Raw genomic sequence first — 18,510 nt, 5'->3', positions numbered from 1 at the left:
AATTTAGAAGGTGATGAGTGATTAGGAGCTACAAATTAGAAAATGGCAGCAGTTTTGAATAAGCTGAAGATATAAAGACTAAAATATGGCAGGCCGGCCAGGAAAGATCCAACTGGGCAATCGATTATATACAGATACAGTGATCTTGAAAGTTAAGAGAGAATTAGTAAATAGCTAGAGCTGAATGCTGAAACAACATTGGGCTTGATTTGAAACATATTTCTTGTTTTTGTTTACATTAGTTTTGGTAGGCCTTATGGGGGCATTTTGGTGAATAGAATTTTTCTTTAAGTCTAATCATTTTTTGGTTTTAGTGTTTGATCAAGTTTAGGAGGTGGGTTTTAGGAAGGGACAGGGAGATTTCCTGGTTTGTTAGGTTGAAGAAATTACCCAAATCTGATGATCTAAATGCTCCAACTGAAGAAAAGTCAAAATAAGGTTATTTGTGGGGAAAAAAAAAGCTGTCGCTCGTTAAGAAGCCACAATGCTGTGGACATCATGTGCTCTGCAGCTGATGGTAATCACTTTTGAGGTCGATTTTAGAGAGTTAACATGTTTCTTTGTCAGCCAGTTGAGGCACACACATCAGTGCTTTGGCTCATGTGTCCTTCAGATGAGACACTAAATAGAGACCATGTCAGTCTGTGGATGTAAATGATGCCACCGACGGTCTGATTTATATCTGATGAACAGGGGAGTTCTGTCCTGGTGACTTGTCCAATATTATAATTCAACCAAATGATGCTCCAAATTGACCTTGAAATTAGAAGCAGAGCTCTTTTTGGGTCTGGGGAGCAAACCTTTCAGCTGACTATCTGCCACATTTGCTGGTTGGAATGGTGTTTAATGTCTGAATAACAGGAGCTGTATGGAAAAGCCGAAGCCATTGTTTTTAAGTGGATGATGTGTACTGTGCTATCTTGGGGCATAACAATGCTTAATTTATCTCTCTACATCAGTTTTTTTTTCCTTTCTGACTCTTAACCATGATCTGATTTGTCATTAAAGTACAGCTCCAGGACCTGTAAATCAGGATGTGAACAATCATTTTATTTTCCAGAATATAAAAATATGATTGCAAAACATAGCAACAGCTCATAGTTTTAAAACGATAATCGCTTTCTGATGCTTATCTAATATTAGGAGTGTGAACTTTATAATTTTCCATTTATGTTTGTTTTAAGTTTCCCTTCTCCTCCCCCACTCCATTTAATTATTTCTCTCCTCCTCTCCTGGCACTGACTCATACTGTGATACTACACAAGCAATAATAACTGTTGTCTCATCCTATCTCAGTTCTTACATGTTTGAATAGATAGTGAATTTTAGTTTATGTAATAAAGACATCAGTGGCATGGCCAACATGATTGTCCATTGCTACCTGCCTGAGGAGGCATTTCCAAATACAGTTAAGAGTCAACAGCTGAAAAATTCAGTTGTGCATCTCTGCTAGCAGTAGAAGCCACATGAGAGGCTTCAAGTTGGATGACCAGTATGGCAGTGGTTTCCAGCCCATGCAGCATGGCCTGTTTAGAAGTTCTCCAGATGGGTATCCCAAATGTGTGTCAAAAGCCTGTAAAGGACAGTCCTGCTTATGTGATAGGCTGACCATCTGATGTGATGCCAGGATCCTGGATAATCTTGGGCCGAGCTATAAAATTGCCTGTCATGCTGCAAAGGTTATGCATGAGACTGCAAGCCACTCAAATTGCAGACAAGGTCATTTTGACGACTTCATAAGACATAGAGCAGAATTAGTCCACTCGGTCCATTGTGTCTGCTTCGCCATTCAATCACGGCTGATAATTTTCTCATCCCATTCTTCTGCCTTTTCCCCATAACCCCTGATCCCCTTATTAATCGAGAACCTATCTATCTCTGTTTTAAAGATGCTCAATGATCTCGCCTCTATAGCCTTCTGCAGCAATTCCACAGATTCATCACTCTCTGGCTAAAGAAATTCCTCCTCACTTCTGTTTTAAAGGATCATCCCTTTAGCTTGAAGTTGCGCCCTCTAGTCCTACTAGTGGAAACATCCTCTCCACGTTCATTCGATTCAGCCCTCGCAGTATCCTGTAAGTTTCAATAAGATACCCCCATATAGTGCACATAAAAAAATTGGTGAGAGTCATATCAGACATGCTGAATTTCCTTATCCTCCTGAGCGAGCAGGGGCAAAGGTGAGCTTTCTTAACTATACTGACAGCATGGAGGGACCAGGAGAGGTTGTTGATTTGAACACCTAGAAACTTGAAGCTCTTGACCATCTTCATTTCATCCCATTGATGCAGAGAGGGGCATGTCCTCCATTATGCATTCTGAAGTCGACGACTATCTCCATTTTATCAGCATTGAAGGAGAGATTATTATTATTGCACCAGTTCAGCAGATTCTCTATCTCTTTTCTGTACTTCATCTCATCGTTGTTTGAAATCTGATTCACTACAGTGGTGTCATCAGCAAACTTGAAAACGGAGTTGGAGTGGAATTTAGCCACACTGTCATAAGTGTATAAGGAATATAGTAGGAGAATAAGGACATAGTCTTGTTGGGCACCAGTGTTGAGGATAACAATGTAAGTGCCACCATTACCTGTCCTTATTGATTGCAGTCTGTAGGTTAGGAAGTCTAGGATCCTGGTGAAGAGGGAGAGCCAAGCCCTAGGCAACAGAGCTTGGAGATGAGTGTTGTAGGGATAATGCTGTTGAAGGCTGAGCTGTAGTCAATAAATAGGAGTCCGATATGTGTCTTTGTTATCCAGGTGTTCCAGGGTTGAGTAGGGTCAGGGAGATGGCATCTATTGTGCACCTGTTATGATAATAGATGAACTGTAGTGGATCCAGGCAATCTCAGAGACTGGAGTTGATGCGTGCCATGACTAACCTCTCGAGGTGCTTCATAATGATGGATACTGGAGCTACCAGGCAATAATCATTAAGATATGCTGCCTGGCTTTTTTCGGTACAGGGATGATTGTCATCTTCTTGTAGCAGGTAGGGACCTCAGATTGGTGCAAGGAGGTTAAAGATGTCTGTAAATACCCCTGCCAGCTGGTCTGCGCAAGATCTGAGTGCTCGTCAGGGCATCCTACCTGGACTGGTCACTTTCCATGGAATGTGGTGTTTCGGGAGTTTAGAAGGGGCAGAAGTTAGGAAAATCCTGACATTCTCAACTAAATGCAACTAGCCTCATGATGCAGACAATGATCTCCTCAGGAGTTGGGAGAAGCAGGCTTCCTTATCCTTCCACCCAAACCCCATGCAGAATTGTGGTTCCTCCCAGTATGTGTCGAGCTCTCCTGGGTCAGGTCCTGCTTAATGCCAGATATATCTCCCTCTACCCTACCACATGGTCCAGCTTGTTGCAGAATAATTTTTTTCAATACAGTGGGGAGGAAAAATCAACATGAAAAATATACTAAAAATAAAAGCTGCGCCGAGCAGAAGTGAGCTGAGGTATTGATGTAGAACATTGTTCTATTCAGGGCATCTGTGGTCAGTTCTTGCAAACTGTGCAGAGTTTAAAGTGATGGCACATTCACCCTTCACTGCCTAATTTCCTCATTGTTGTGAAACCACAGCTTGCTTTTCACAGGTCTCAGTGTTGTGGTTATTAAAATAATAATGCAGAAAATGAGTTCAAACCCAATCGTAGCAGTTTGAGAATTTCAAATCATTTTAAAATCTGGATGATGTAAAACTGACTACAAAGATGTTGGTCAGATTGTAGTACAACCCAAAAGAAGGCCTTTAATGAAGGAAACCTGCTGTCCTTACTCGACCTGACCACAGCATTCCACACCAATTAACTTTTAACTGCTATCTAAAGTGGCTTAGTGAATAACTCAGTTGCATCAAACTGCTATCAGTGGTTCAAAGCCTGAGAAACTAACAATGGATAATAAATGGTGGCTTTACCAGTAATGCCAATATTGAAATTAAAGTATGTGGTATAATTTTAGCATTGGTAACAGTTAAACCACTTTGAACAGGACACAGCAGAGCTGGGAACTCACTATGTGGCAAGATGAGGTGGAGAGGAGAAGTAAGCTGTGAAAGGTGTGGGGCAATTAGAAAGTCAGGTGCAAACATTGTGGAGAGATGAGATGCAGTGCAGACCATGAAGAATGAGGCAAGGTGCATCATGAAGGGTCTTCAGTATAAATAATTTTTGTCTGCAAGGACGAGATTTGTCTGGTTATTTGCACTTCTTACTCTCTCTGGCCAGGGTATGGGCTTGATAGCCTGCTAACAGAGACCTGGGATAATCCACTTTCAGATCTTTCCTCATGCCACAGAGAGGATTTCAACTTCAGTTGAAGCAGTGGAGCTGAGATCAATAACTCAGATCCTTGGAAGTTAAAAGTTAAGACATAAAATGTTTACAACACAAATCAGTCTACCCATCACCCATTTGTCTGCACATTTATTATCACAATTCAAAACGTGCTACAAGGTAAAAAACTTTGTTGGAGGATAACACTCACAGTGAGCATTTTTACAATTGTAATACTTTTATTATGTAAACCTAGTGAGAGACTTGATGTTAAGCAGTTCTTTTGAGAGTAAACATAATGGATGGAATTTTATGGCCCAAAACCATAAAAGTGCACCTGAGGCCAATGGACCTGTACATGTTCCGTCCCTTGCCTGCTCTAATTCCTGCAGCGGGTACGGCAGTAAAATTCCAGTCTGTTTTAGATAGGCAGTGAAGGATTGAATGCTTGCATAATCTTTATCCATAAGCATTTAGTCAGAGACATGTTACAAATATGCATCTGCAAATCAGAAAATCACAGCTTCAGTCTGCCTCTATAAATAGGGTACGAAGTCTCACAGTCAGGTGACTGACGAAGGGGCAAAGCCCCAAAAGCTAGTGGTGTTTGCTATCAAATAAACCGGTTGGACTTTAACCTGGTGTTATGAGACTTCTTATTGTGTTTACCCCAGTCCAACGACAGCGTCTCCACATCATGTTTATAAATAGGAGCAGAAGCAAACACTCACTAGCTGAATACACTTAAACACTCAATTGAAACACAATGAACATAGTGAGCCTTTGAAATACATTGCAGTTTGATGGGATAGCTGAATTGGCTCCAGTTTAGTTGTATTGTCTCCATTCTGTCAGAACAGCAGTATCACTTACTATAAGCAGCAATAAGGGACTTTATTGGTAACAGTTAGTCCATGTAAACATCTGGACTGATTTTGATGACCCAAGGGGGTCTAACTGGAATGTTTTTCCTTTATTGACTTTTGTTTTTGTTATTTTTAGGGCAAGCACAGTTAATAAAGCAAACAGTATCCCTGACTTTATTAATCTGAGTTTAGTGTGCAAGAGCAGGGAAATTATGTTAAACTTGTATAAGATATTAGTTTGGTCTCAGCTCGAGTATGTCCTGTTGAATGCTGCACATTAGGAAAAACGTGAAAGCATTGAAGTGCAGAAAATATTCACAGTATTGGTTCCAGGGTGAGGAACTTCAGTTAGAAAGATAGAGTGGATAAGTTAGGGCAATACCCCTTGGAGAAAAGGCTGATGGGAGAGACGTATTCAAAATCAGGAGGCGATGGACAAGCATAAATAGAGAAAATCCGCTCCCACTTAGGAGCAAATCTAAATTAATGGCTAAAAAAAGTGACCTGATGAATAGCAATTGGCTGAGATCTGGAATGCACTACCCGAGAGTAACGAAGTGCCAAAGGAAACATTCAAAAAGGAACTAAATTGTTATCTGAAAGTGCAAGAAGAGGGAGGAGGCACCAAGGGCACTCATTCGGAGATACAATGGGTTCGAATGGCAGCTAACTGCGCTGCGGCAATTGTGATACATGGCTGGGATGTGTCGAGATCTGATGTTCCTGTCAAAATATGGCGAGGGGGGCGGTGAGGGGGCAAATCTGCCCCTTCACCAGCTGCTTTATTCCTGTCCTGACACCCAGTCAACTTTTGCATTTAATAGAGTATTTTGGCAGCTGCCTCGTGTTGGAAAGATTACACTCACCTAGACAAGCTGCGGTTTCCTAAGCCTGACAGTCATTCGCATGGCTGCTACTGTGGTTACTAATTAGGTCACTTTACATCTGACAAGGCGGCATCTCTGTCAAGAATTTCCAGCGAAACAGGAAACGTTCTGGCCGACCTTCCTCTCTATATAGACGGGGAGGCAGGCAGGGCAGGTGTAGTAAGTTATTGCCCATTCGGGACGGTGACAGTGCTGACAACTATTGGATATTTGGTGGCTGTGTGCTGGCAGAAGGTTGGGGTCCCCCAGAAGAAAGATGCCGGTCAGGTTCAGCGACATGAGTAATCTGACCTCCCCGAAGGCGGTGGTGCGGCTGCTGGAGATGCTCTTCGCCTGCACGGCCTTCAGCCTGGCGGCGGTGGCGGGGGGCAGGGACGAGGCCCTGCCGAGCCGACCCTTCGCCACCTTTGCCATGTTCACCTGGTGCTTCTCCTTCGCCGCCACTCTGCTCGTCTTCCTGGTGGAGTTCACTCAGTTCCACAGCCTCCTCGCCATCTCCTGGAAGAACCTGCCCATCACCCTGGCTGCCTTTGCCGCTCTGATGAACCTGGCCGCCTCGGTCACCTACCCGCTGCTGGTGCTGAGCGTGGCGGAACCGGCTCGGACCTCTTCCACCACCACCACCGCCACCCCCGCTACTGCCGAGCCTCAGGCCTGGAACGGCCTCCAGTGCCCCTACTGCACCGCCGCCACCATCGCCTCATGCCTGGCTTTCCTGGCTTACTCGGCCGAGCTGCTGATCAGCAAGGCGGAGGGGAAAGGCGGTTACATGGCCAGCGGGCCCGGCCTGCTGAAGGTCCTGGAGGTTTCTCTGGCCTGCCTGCTCGCCGTCACCCTGGCAACGGCGGCACACCCACAATGCAGCGGGCTGTGGTGGGGGTTGGGCGCGCTGTGCGCCTGCGCGCTGATGGCGCTGGTTGTCATAGTGATGATGGTGGGCGAGTGCCGGGCGTGCGGACCGTTGTCCTTTCGTCGTGTCCTGCTCGCTTTCGGCAGCCTGGCCGTGCTGCTCCAGCTGGCCGTGCTGCTGGCCTGGAGCCTCCATCTCGTCCGCCATGCCGACTGGCTGACCAAGTGCTCGCAGGTGGACTGCTGGCGGAACCGGCTGGTCCTGTTCACCGCCCTGCTCGTCCTCAACTTCCTGGCCTACCTGGCTGATCTCGCCTACTCCATCAAACTCAACTGCTCCAGGAGCTGATCTGACAGCCGAGACAAGCTGGACAACGAGCTGAGGGGTAAGGTGGGCTTCTTGTTCCTTGGCTGCCGTGGCAAACTTTCATTTTTTTTTCAATGTACTTGCTCCAAAGAGAGGTGGATTGGCCATGCTAAATTGCCCTTTAATGTCCCAAGTGTAAAAGCAAAGTACCAGCACGTCTTTCAGACTGTGGGAGGAAACCTACAGGGAAAATATGCAAACTCCACACAGCCAGTGACCCAAGCCAGGAATCAAACCCAGATCCCTGGTACAATGCAGCAGCGGTACTAACCACTGCTACCATGCTGCCTGATATGCAGGTTGCATTGGATTGGCCATGCTAAATTGCTCCTTTGTGTCCCAAGATGTGCAGGTTAGGTGGATTAGCCATGCTAAATTGTCCCTTAATGTTGAGGGTAAATATATGGGGTTACGGGGATAAGGTTTAGGTGAGATTGTTTTTGATACAGGCACTGTACGGCTTGCACTATTGGGATCCTATGATTCAATGATCTGGAGAATTCATTTTACTTCATCATTAGATGGGATTAGCCATGGTAAATGTGTGGGGTTACAGGGATAAGGTGAGGGAAAAGACCTGGGTAAAATACTCTTGATGTGGATATGCTGGCGTTGGACTGGGGTAAACACAGTAAAAAGTCTGACAACACCAGGTTTTAGTCCAACCGATTTTATTTGATAGTAAACACACTAGCTTTCGAGGGGATTCCCTCTTCAGGTGAATGGAGAGTTCTCCATTCACCTGAACCAGACTCATTGAGTCTGCACTGACTCTCTGACAGAGTATTTTAGTAAAAAGTCTGACAACACCAGGAATGGAGAGTTCTCCATTCACCTGAAGAAGAGGGAATCCCCTTGAAAGCTAGTGAGTTTACTATCAAATAAATCGGTTGGACTAAAACCTGGTGTTGTCAGACTTTTTACTAAAATACTCTGTCAGAGAGTCAGTGTAGACTCAATGAGCCAAATAGCCTCCTTTTGTACTGATTTGATTTATTTTTGTCATGTGTATTGGGATACACTGAAAAGTATCACTTCTTGCACACTAGACAGTCAAAACATACCATTCACAGAGTATTTAGGGGAGAAGGAAAGGAGAGGCTGCAGAATATAGTGTTGAAGCCATAGGGTGAAGCGAAAGATCTGCTTAATATATGATAACACCATTCAAAAGGCTGATGGCAGCAGGGAAGAAGCTGTTCTTGAGTCAGTTCTCAGACTTTTGTATCTCTTTCCTGACAGAAGAGAGTATGTCCAGGGTGTCCTTGATTATGCTGGCTGCTTCTCTGAAGATGGAGTCAATGAATGGGAGGCTGGTTTGCATGATGAACTGGACTATGTCCATAACCCTTTGTAGTTTTTTGTAGTAAGAGCAGGAGCCATATAAAGCTGTAGGGATTCTATGATTGCAGCCTTTTTAAGTTTATTAGTGTAACAAGTAGGCATATACTAACAACGCAATGAAGTTACTGTGAAAATCTCCCAGTTCTTCATCCTTTCACATTAAAATGCCATGGCCAAATGAATTATTTATATGGTTACTGTAATATCCATGCTTATTTTAGAAGAATGAGGGGAGATCTCATTGAGACGTATAAGATGATGAATGGGATGGATAGGATAGAGGTGGAGAGACTCTTCCTGCTCAGAAAGGACAGTAGGACTGGGGGCACAGCCTCAAGATGAAGGGGGGGCGGTTTAGAACGGAGTTGAGGAAGAACTTCTTCACTCAAAGGGTGGTGAATCTCTGGAATTCTCTGCCCGTTGAAGTGGTGGAAGCTGCCTCACTAAATATTTTTAAGACGCGGGTTGATGGGTTTTTGATAAGAGAGGGGATTAAGGGTTATGGGGAGAGGGCGGGAATGTGGAACTGAGCCACGACAGATCAGCCATGATCTTGTTGAATGGCGGGGCAGACTCAAAGGGCCAGATGGCCTACTCCTGCTCCTATTTCTTATGTTCTTATTAAATAGGTACATTGCAGGGGCAACACAATGGTTAGCACACCACCAGGGACTAGGGTTTGATTCTTGGCTTAGGTCACTGTGGAGATTGCATGTTCTCCCAGTGTTTGCTTGGGTTTCCTGCGGGTGCTGTAGTTCCCTCCCACAGTCCAAAATACGTGCTGGTTAGGTGCATTGGCCACGCTAAATTTTCCCTCAGTGTACCTGAACAGGTGCCAGAATGTGGCGACTAGGGGATTTTTACAGTAATTTCATTACAGTGTTAATGTAAGCCTACTTGTGATAAAGAAACTTTAATATATTACGTACATATTTAATATACACCCACATCAATTTGTTTTACTCTGTTTCATAGCTGCATTTATTGTGGCCAAATTTGTTACTCATCCACAATTATTATGCCTATGATTAAATAAAACCATTTATTGTATTAAAGCTACTATACATGCATTATTTAGAAATATAGTGGCACTAAAGAAGGCCATTCAGCCCATCAAATCCATGCCGTAATCCAGGCAGATCCATTCCCCCACTCTGAATCCTTAGCCCTACAAATTTATTTCCATTTATTAACATATTAACAAGTGTTGTGCACTATTGATTATAAAGCAAAATTTATTATTTGTACACCATTTTATAATAAACATAGAACATATCCAGAAAATGTTATACATTCTCAATTATTTTACACCAGATATGTTTACCTGTATTTGAAAGTGTGGGTTGGCTGCTGAAGCCACCTGAGGATGAGGACTTCAACTTGAAGAATGATACAACATAGAACTTATTGTGCCTGTTGGCTGTTTGGTAGAGCTGTTTGTTCAGTTTAATCCCATCTCACCCCCTTGTTTTCCCACAGCCTAAAAATAGAAAATAGCTTCCTCTTGTGTATTTATTAAATGCTCCTTGGAATTGTTTCTACTTCCAACATCCTTCCATGCAATGCATTCCTGAACATAACTTAGTTTGTTTAAATAAAATCATTCCAGTTGCTGCCTTTTTGCCTTCGTTGTATGTAACCAGGTTACTGACACACTTGCCACTGGAAACAGTTGCTCCTCATTTAGTCTATTAAAAACCTTCATGATTTTGAACATCTCTATCAAATCGCCTTTCAAATTAAACGTCTCTGTTCTGAAGAGAATAACTCCACTTTCTGCAGTCATCCACATGTTGGAGTGTCTCATCCCTGGTACCAATTTGGTAATTTTATTCTATACCTTCTCTAAGACCTTGTCATCATCCCTGTGCCCAGAATTGAACAAAATGTTCCAACTGAAGTTTATTTAACCAATGTTTTATAAAGGTTTAGCGTAACTACTTTCTTTTGTACTCTGTGCCTCCATTGATAAAATCAAATATCCCGTATGCTTTTTTAACAGCTTTCTCAAATTGTTCTCAACATTCACAAGATTTGTATGCATATAGCCAAGGGTCCCTCTGTTCTTGCATTCTCTTTTAATTGTAAAAAGTTTGGTTTTTATTGCCTCTTCTGCTTACCAAAATGTATCACTTCACAGTCCTGTGCTAAATTTTATTTGTTATGTTTCCGCCTATTTTATCAGTTTATGTCCTCCTGTAGTCTTGTTATCATAAAGCATTGTCCTAATACTGATCCATGAGTAACATTAGTATATATTTCCCTCTGTCTACAAAACAGTTGTTCAACACTACACTCTGTTTCTGTCCCAAAACCAATTTCATATCCATGTTGCCACTGTCTCTTAATCCTGTGAGTTTTATTTTTGCCATATGTATTTTGTCAAATACCTTTTTCTGAAAGTTCATTCACACAACATCAACCTCACTTTACATCATCAAATAACTCAATCGAGTTTATCAAACACAGCCTATTAGCAATCCACACTGACTCCTTAATTAGCTTATATTTTCCAAATGCCAATTAATTTTGGCCTAGAAGTTATTTTTAAATGTTTTCCCATCATAAGGTTTATCCCTTAATTTTCAATCCTCTGTTGTACAGCTGCTCTTTTTAAACCCATTTTGAGGCCATGCCCTCTAGTTCTAGTTTCACCTGTATTAAAGGATGATTAGAAGTTTGTAGGTCAAACCTGTAGCATTTTCAACTTTTTACTTCTTTCAGTAAGCTAGACTGTATCCCTTCTGGACTGGGTAATGTTTCTACTTTCTGCCATCCTTTTAAGTACTGTACCACTTTATAAATGTTTATTTTATCCAAATATCAGTTCCTCTTTTACTGCCGCACATATCCTCTTCTCTAGTGAGTAACATTCATAAGAACATAAGAAATAGGAGCAGAAGTAGGCCATCTAGCCCTTCGAGCCTGCCCCGCCATTCAGTAAGATCATGGCTGATCTGGAGTGGATCAATTCCACTTTCCCGCTTTCTCCTTATAACCCTTAATTGTCTATCAGAAACCTATCTACCCGTGACTTAAATATATTCAGCGAGGTAGCCTCCACCACTTCAACGGGCAGAAAATTCCAGAGATTCACCATCCTTTGAGTGAAGAAGTTCCTCCTCAACTCTGATCTAAACTGCACCCCCCCCCCCCCTTATCTTGAGGCTGTGCCCTCTAGACCTGCTATCCTTTCTAAGTGGGAAAAATCTCTCTACCCCTACCCTATCTATCCCATTCATTATCTTATACGTCTCTATAAGATTCCACCCCCCCCCCCCCCCCCCCCCCGCCTTCCAAACTCCAATGAGTACAGACCCAGTCTATTTAGTCTCTCTTCATAGTCCAACCCCCTCATCTCCGGTATCAGCCTAGTGAACCTCCTCTGCACTCCCTCCAAAGCCAATATATCCTTGCGCAAGTGCGACGACCAAAACTGCACACAGTACTCCAGTGCAGCCTCACCAGTGCCCTGTACAGTTGCAGCAAGACCTCCCTACTCTTATATTCTACCCCTCTTGCTATAAAGGCCAACATTCCATTCGCCTTCTTGATCACCTGCTGCACCTGCAGACTGGGTTTTTGCGACTCGTGCACAAGGACCCCCAGGTCCCTCTGCACCGTAACATGCTGCAGCTTTTCGCCTTTTAAATAATAATCCCTCCTACCATTATTTCTACCAAAGTGGATAACCTCACACTTGCTAACATTATACTCCATCTGCCAGGTCCTCGCCCACTCGCTCAGCCTATCCAGATCTCTCTGCAGACTTTCCACACCCTCCACGCAATTTACTTTTCCACTCATCTTCGTGTCGTCAGCAAATTTCGTCACCCTACACTCAGCCCCCTCCTCCAGATCACCTATATAAATGGTAAACAGTTGAGGCCCCAGCACCGATCCCTGCGGCACTCCACTAGTCACCAGCTGCCAACCAGAATAGCACTCATTGATACCAACACTCTGCTTCCTATTAGACAGCCAATCCTCTATTCATGCTAACACCTTACCCCCAACTCCATGCACCCTAACCTTCTGAAGCAACCTTTTGTGAGGCACCTTATCAAACGCCTTTTGGAAATCTAAAAACACCGCATCCACCGGTTCCCCTCTGTCTACTGCACTGGTCACATCCTCATAGAAATCCAATAAATTCGTCAAACACGACTTCCCCTTAACGAATCCGTGCTGCGTCTGCTCGATCAAACCATTCTTTTCTAGGTGCCTCGCTATTTCTTCTTTTGATGACGGATTCTAGCATTTTTCCAACTAACCGGCCTATAATTCCCTGCCTTTTGTTTGCTACCTTTTTTAAACAGCAGCATAACACTAGCCGTTTTCCAACCTTCCAGCACTTCCCCGGAGTCCAGTGAATTTTGATAAATAATTACTAAGGCATCCGCTATCACCTCTGCCATTTCTTTCAGAACCCTGGGATGCATTCCATCCGGTCCTGAGGACTTGTCCACCTTCAGTCCCATTAGTCTATCAAGCAATACCTCTATAGTGACAATAATCGCATTTAGGCCCTCATCTCCTACCATCCTTCTGTCTTTAATATCCGGCAAACTATTCGTGTCCTCCTCCGTGAAGACCGAGGCAAAAAACTTATTTAAAGCCTCAGCCATTTCATCACCCACTGCTAAATCCCCCCTCTCATCCTCCAAGGGTCCAACATTCACTCTAGCCAGCCTCCTCTTCTTTATATATTTGTAAAAACTTTTACTGTCTTTTTTTATATTTAGAGCTAGTTTAGCTTCATACTGTATCTTTCTCTTCTTTATCATCTTCTTCGTCATTCTTTGTTGATTTTTAAATCTTTACCAATCTTCTAATCGCCCACTATTTTTAGCCACTCTGAACACATCAGCTTTTAATTTAATACTCTCCTTTATTTCCTTCGATAACCACGGCTGGTTACCCCTTCTCCTACAGTCCTTCTTTACCATCGGTAAAGAATGCAAAGTACTCATTTAGTACCATAGCCCTGTTCTTTGCCTCTTTTTTTTTTGACCCTAGTCAGTCATTTCCTCTTTTCACTACTCTTTTGCTATTTATGTGTAGTAAAATACTTTTTGGTTCCCTTTTATGTTAGCACTAATCTTTTGTCATGCGTCCTCTGCCTTTTTTCTATTTCTCCTGTGCTCTCTGTATTCTGCCTGGTTTCAACTGTATTCTGTATGTGATTTTCATAACCCTTATTCTATTTCATTTTAATCTCTCATACTGTCTATTTCCACCTCCTTACCAGCTCATCCTTTCTCAGCTCATCTGCTGCTTAGACTCTCATTCATGGCTTTGTTATTCTAAACCTGCTGATATTATGATCAATATTCTCTACCTGTTTCACTTTCCCCACTTCATTTTCCAGAACAAGACCTAGCGTTGCATCTTTTCTCATTATGCTGGAAACGCACTTGATTAAGAAAGTTCCTTGTACACATTTCTGGAATTCATCTACTGACTGTTGCACTGCTACAATCCCAGCAATTGAAGTCCCCATTATCATTGCTCTGTAGCTCTTGCATCTTTATACATGTTATCTAATTCCTTCCCACTGTTTAGTGGCTTACACTGTACACATTTTATTTTTAAATTTTCACTCCATTCTTAAAGTTACAAAGCCAGTACTCAGAGTGAACTGGGAAAACCCAAATCCATCTCCTTGGTTACTCCAAAAAAACAAATTCAAATTGAATCCAATTCATGGTCCTCAAGAGAAACCAGCAAGGTCCAAAATAGACCTTGTCAGAATAGAGGGAAGTGAGGCGTTTGTCATCAATGTGATGGTTGGGCTGGGGAGTTGTATGGACTTCATGAGAGTTGTTGGTTAGTGTCGGAGGTGATGTTGTTAGGCATACAATAAAACAGCCTATACAAAATAAAATAGAGGATAGTTTGGTTCCAATCTCATAAAAAAACTTAAAACATCTAGGTACAGCTCAGAGACATCAAAACAGAAGGCTGACAAGATAGTCTCATATTCCAACCATTATCTTGTAATTGTCATTTTCTATATATGCCATGTTTGTGAAACCTACCTCTCCACTCATCTGATGAAGAAGCAGTGCTCTGAAAGCTCATGATTCCAAATAAACCTGTTGGACTTTAACCTGGTGTTCTGAGACTTCTTACAGACAAGAAAAGGCATTACATCCCATCTTGGGCTTGATCTTAGCCAAAAGACCCTTATGCTACATGCTCCTTACAGACCCATTGTCGTTATACACCTCTGGTTACGACTGACCTCTGATTTAAACACACCCATAACCAGTATTGAGTACCACATCTTAGGAAGGATATATTCATAAATTTACCAGAATGAAGAAAGGATTACAAAAAGATAATATGCAATCTAAGATTGTATTCCCTGAGATTGAGAAGGGTGATTTGCTCTGAGATATTAAGGAAACAGATGAAGTAGACACAGAAAACATTTTCTGCTGTCTCAGTAATCAGTTTTTAAAAATTCGAGGCAAATCTTTCAGTAGTGAAATTGGGAAATACTTCTGTCTTTTCTGCAAAAGCAATTAACATCAGACCAGTTGTTAATTTTTAAGTCTGAACTTGATAGATTTTTGTTAACCAAAAGTATTGGGGGAAATGGGACAAGGACAGGTAGGTCAGAGATCAGCCACCTTCTTACTGAATCATGGAACAGACTCAAGTAGCCAAATGGCTTCCTTCTGTTTTGATGTTCCTGAACTGTACCTAGATGTTTGAAGTTTTTTTGTGATTAAAAGCAATATATTCTTTCTTTAGTTTCATATAGGCAGTTGTATTCCCAAAGACATAACCTCCCACACTGACCAAGAACTCTCATGAAGCCCATACAATTCCCCAAGCCAACATTGATGACAAATGCTTCACTTCCCTCTTCTCCATCTACTTCAGTTATCTCTCCACTCTAACATTTTCTTTGCCAGTCAGAACTCTCTGATCTCATTTCAAAACATCCCGTCATCACCAAGCATCACAGAATAAATTCCAGCCTCCCTGTCCCGTGCCTTCCTTTTTTCTATCTTCTCCTTCTCCCTCTTATTTGTCCGTCCTCATTTAATCTTTTCTTAACTTCCCTGCACTTTGCCCCCCCTCTCCCATTTTCCACTTTGCTTCTCCCTCTCTCTCCCTCTCTCTCCCTGCTCTCCATCCCTCCCTCCCTGCTCTCCATCAACTTCCTTGAGTTTCTTGAGAGCTAAAACTCCATCTGTTAACTGGCTTATTCGAAACAAATGATGGGAGCAGGATGTCAGCCGATCGAACCCAGAGTAAATAGCGACATTGTGGACCTGGTGTTTCTTTAATTGGATAACGTGGTTCTAATTGGTTTAATGAGGTTCAATTGTTTTTGAATGATAAAGGTGTAAAGTCTGAATTGTAGCCTGAAAAAAAACTGCTGCTCAATTAAAGAAAAGAAGTAGTGTTTATTTATTAGTCATAAGTAAGGCTTACATTAACACTGCAATGAAGTTACTGTGAAATTCTTCTTTGGAGTGTCTTGAATCTCACTAGTACATAAATAAAATTGAACTGTTTAACACTCAGTTATTTTCTTGTACTACCTTTCCATCTGCTTCCTTTTCACTTCCCTCTTAATCTAATTCAGTTACCTCTCCACTTTCTAACTCTGACAGATCTGAATATTACACTTGGCTTTACTCTTCGTATGCAATAACGCGGGATGTCACCAGTGTATTTGCCATGGATAGACAGCTGTGTTAAAATGGGATGGTCCTGTCTGACTTTTTCCTTCATGTGTTTTAGGTCTTTCCTGTGATGGCATTGCCTGCTTGCCAAATGGTCCAATGGATGATCCTGGAATGCAGGTGGTCTTCCTGATCCCAAAAATGTGGAACCTCTGATCCAGACAGTCTCTGTCATTCTTTGCCACTGAATCTGAAAATTCAGACAAGACTGAGGTTTTTCAAGCAAAGAGTTGATCGACTGGTTGGAGAGTGGATGAGTTACCCATGTGGGAGCCACAGATATTGGACTCAGCATTGACTGAGGAAGATGTTTATTTAGCGAGTATTAAGAAAACTTTGAACTCTATTTGGTCTAAACTGTATCAGTTGTGATGCAAGAAGTAGCTGTCACAGCATATGTGTAAAATGATTGTGGTCTCGATCAAACATCCTAGTATGATTAACTGATTAATCAGAACTGACTGAGTCGATGGGCAGGGACTGCACTTTCTTCACAGTTAAAGTGAGTGCTAGTCTGTGTCTCCACTGGGTGACATATATCTTTACCCTTAACTTCTGGCACGCCTGTCCCAGTAATATATTTTTTATATTTTATGTATTATAGATAAGTTTTTTGTACAGAATCGATCGGGGCGTTCCAAGATCGATTTATTTTGTAAAATTCCACCTGGCCTACGCTGTAAACTATGAACTTCTTAAAACATGTGCTGTATCCTTGTCTCTGTTTGGTCTTTCCTATTTGAAAACTATATTTTATTGTATTTACCATCCACACTCAGTGCTTGTTCATAAGAAATGGTGATTTCTGTGCACCGGAACTTGTCCATTGTAAGAAATAATAGAGGGAAAATGTTTTCTAATACAGGTTCAGTTATTTCATCGGTTATAAAACTAGCTGCTTGTCTAAGTTATCAGCCTCCGACTGGCCTGACTGGGCTACATTCATCCGTGATGAAATGGGATGTTGTGATTTGCACCTTCAGAAACATGGTAGTGACCGAGTACAACTAATTGCAAAGACCAAACTACTAAAAGCATAGACTGGCACTTAACACGGTTAGGTTCAAGAGAGTGTGTTAATGTTGTGGGGACAGTAGTGTAGCACTTATGTTACCGGATTAATCGTTTAGAGAACTGGAGTGAAAATCCCACTAAGGTCGTTGGAGAATTTGAATTCAATTTTTAAAAAATATCAATTTGAAGGTGCCAAATTGTTGTAAATACTCAAAACAATTTACTGATATCTTTAAGGAAATGAAGTCTACATTTTTGCCTGGGCTGTGACTCCAGCAGCCACACCATACTAGTTGACTCTTAACTGCCCTTTGGAATGACTTATTAAGTCACTCAGCCATATCAAAGCATTGTGGGAGCACCTTCACTACAAAGACTGTAATCGTTCAAGATGAAAGCTCAACATTGTCTTCCCAAGGGCAATAAATGCCAGCACAGTTGACACCACCCATATTCCAAGAATTAATTAAGAGTACAAATATCCTGCAATTGGCAAAACTCTGCCCTGCTCCTTCTGTCACCCTGCCTTCTAGCCACTATGCTTTACATGAAACAAGCAGAAGCAGCAGAATTAAATATGATCTGAAACAATTGGGTTTCATTTTTCTCCTGAATTTGGTTCAGAAATCAGGGCACAAACCAGCTCAAAAATAGAATATAAAATATTTTTGTTGAAAACTCTCTGGATTTAATGAGGGAATGAAAACAGGTGGAAAAGAAATCCCAGTGTTCATTGTGAGAGCAGGTGATGCATTGAATTGGTGAGGGGATGTGCAGTGACATGAGCCATGTGTTGTACATCATCGGGTAAAACCACCGATTATGGATGCCCTGGAGGCAGATACGTTGCATTGAGCTACGTCAATACCATTCAATGGTAATACTTTGAGTCTGAAGGTCATGAGTTCAAGTCCTGCTACTCAAAGTGCTGTATTGCGGCATGCTGCACTGTTAGAGGTGTCAGGTGGCTTTGTGAAACTGAGGACCACTAAGATCAGCATGATTTTAAGGGGATTTTGAAAAAATGTTATTTCATCATTTTAGAATCTTAATTAAAATCTGAAGCAGTGAGACACAATATTTGTAAAGGTAAATTTTCAGTGGCAGGGAGGTTGTTTGGAAGTAATTAAGTTTTACCATGCCATAAAAAATTCAGGTACACGTGACTGTATCAGCCCTCTCTCAGTGGGATTCTAGTGTAG

The 18,510-nt window shown here is 42.1% G+C and overlaps 1 protein-coding gene across 1 annotated transcript; it reads left to right on the top strand.

Annotated features, from left to right (window-relative positions):
* Positions 1-1,062: 1,062 nt before the first annotated feature.
* Positions 1,063-17,860, top strand: LOC145356578 (myeloid-associated differentiation marker homolog). Its single transcript, XM_080209356.1, has 2 exons — positions 1,063-7,263; positions 16,353-17,860. The coding sequence occupies exon 1, from the start codon at positions 6,285-6,287 to the stop codon at positions 7,224-7,226; it is 942 nt and encodes a 313-aa protein (XP_080065482.1). The 5' UTR covers positions 1,063-6,284; the 3' UTR covers positions 7,227-7,263; positions 16,353-17,860.
* The last annotated feature ends 650 nt before the right edge of the window (positions 17,861-18,510 follow it).

Source organism: Carcharhinus amblyrhynchos, chromosome 21 (assembly GCF_965287045.1).
Source record: "Carcharhinus amblyrhynchos chromosome 21, sCarAmb.v2.hapA, whole genome shotgun sequence".
NCBI lineage: Eukaryota > Metazoa > Chordata > Chondrichthyes > Carcharhiniformes > Carcharhinidae > Carcharhinus > Carcharhinus amblyrhynchos.
The sequence above is the reverse complement of the archived record's forward strand: the minus strand, read 5'-3'. Positions and strand labels throughout refer to the sequence as shown.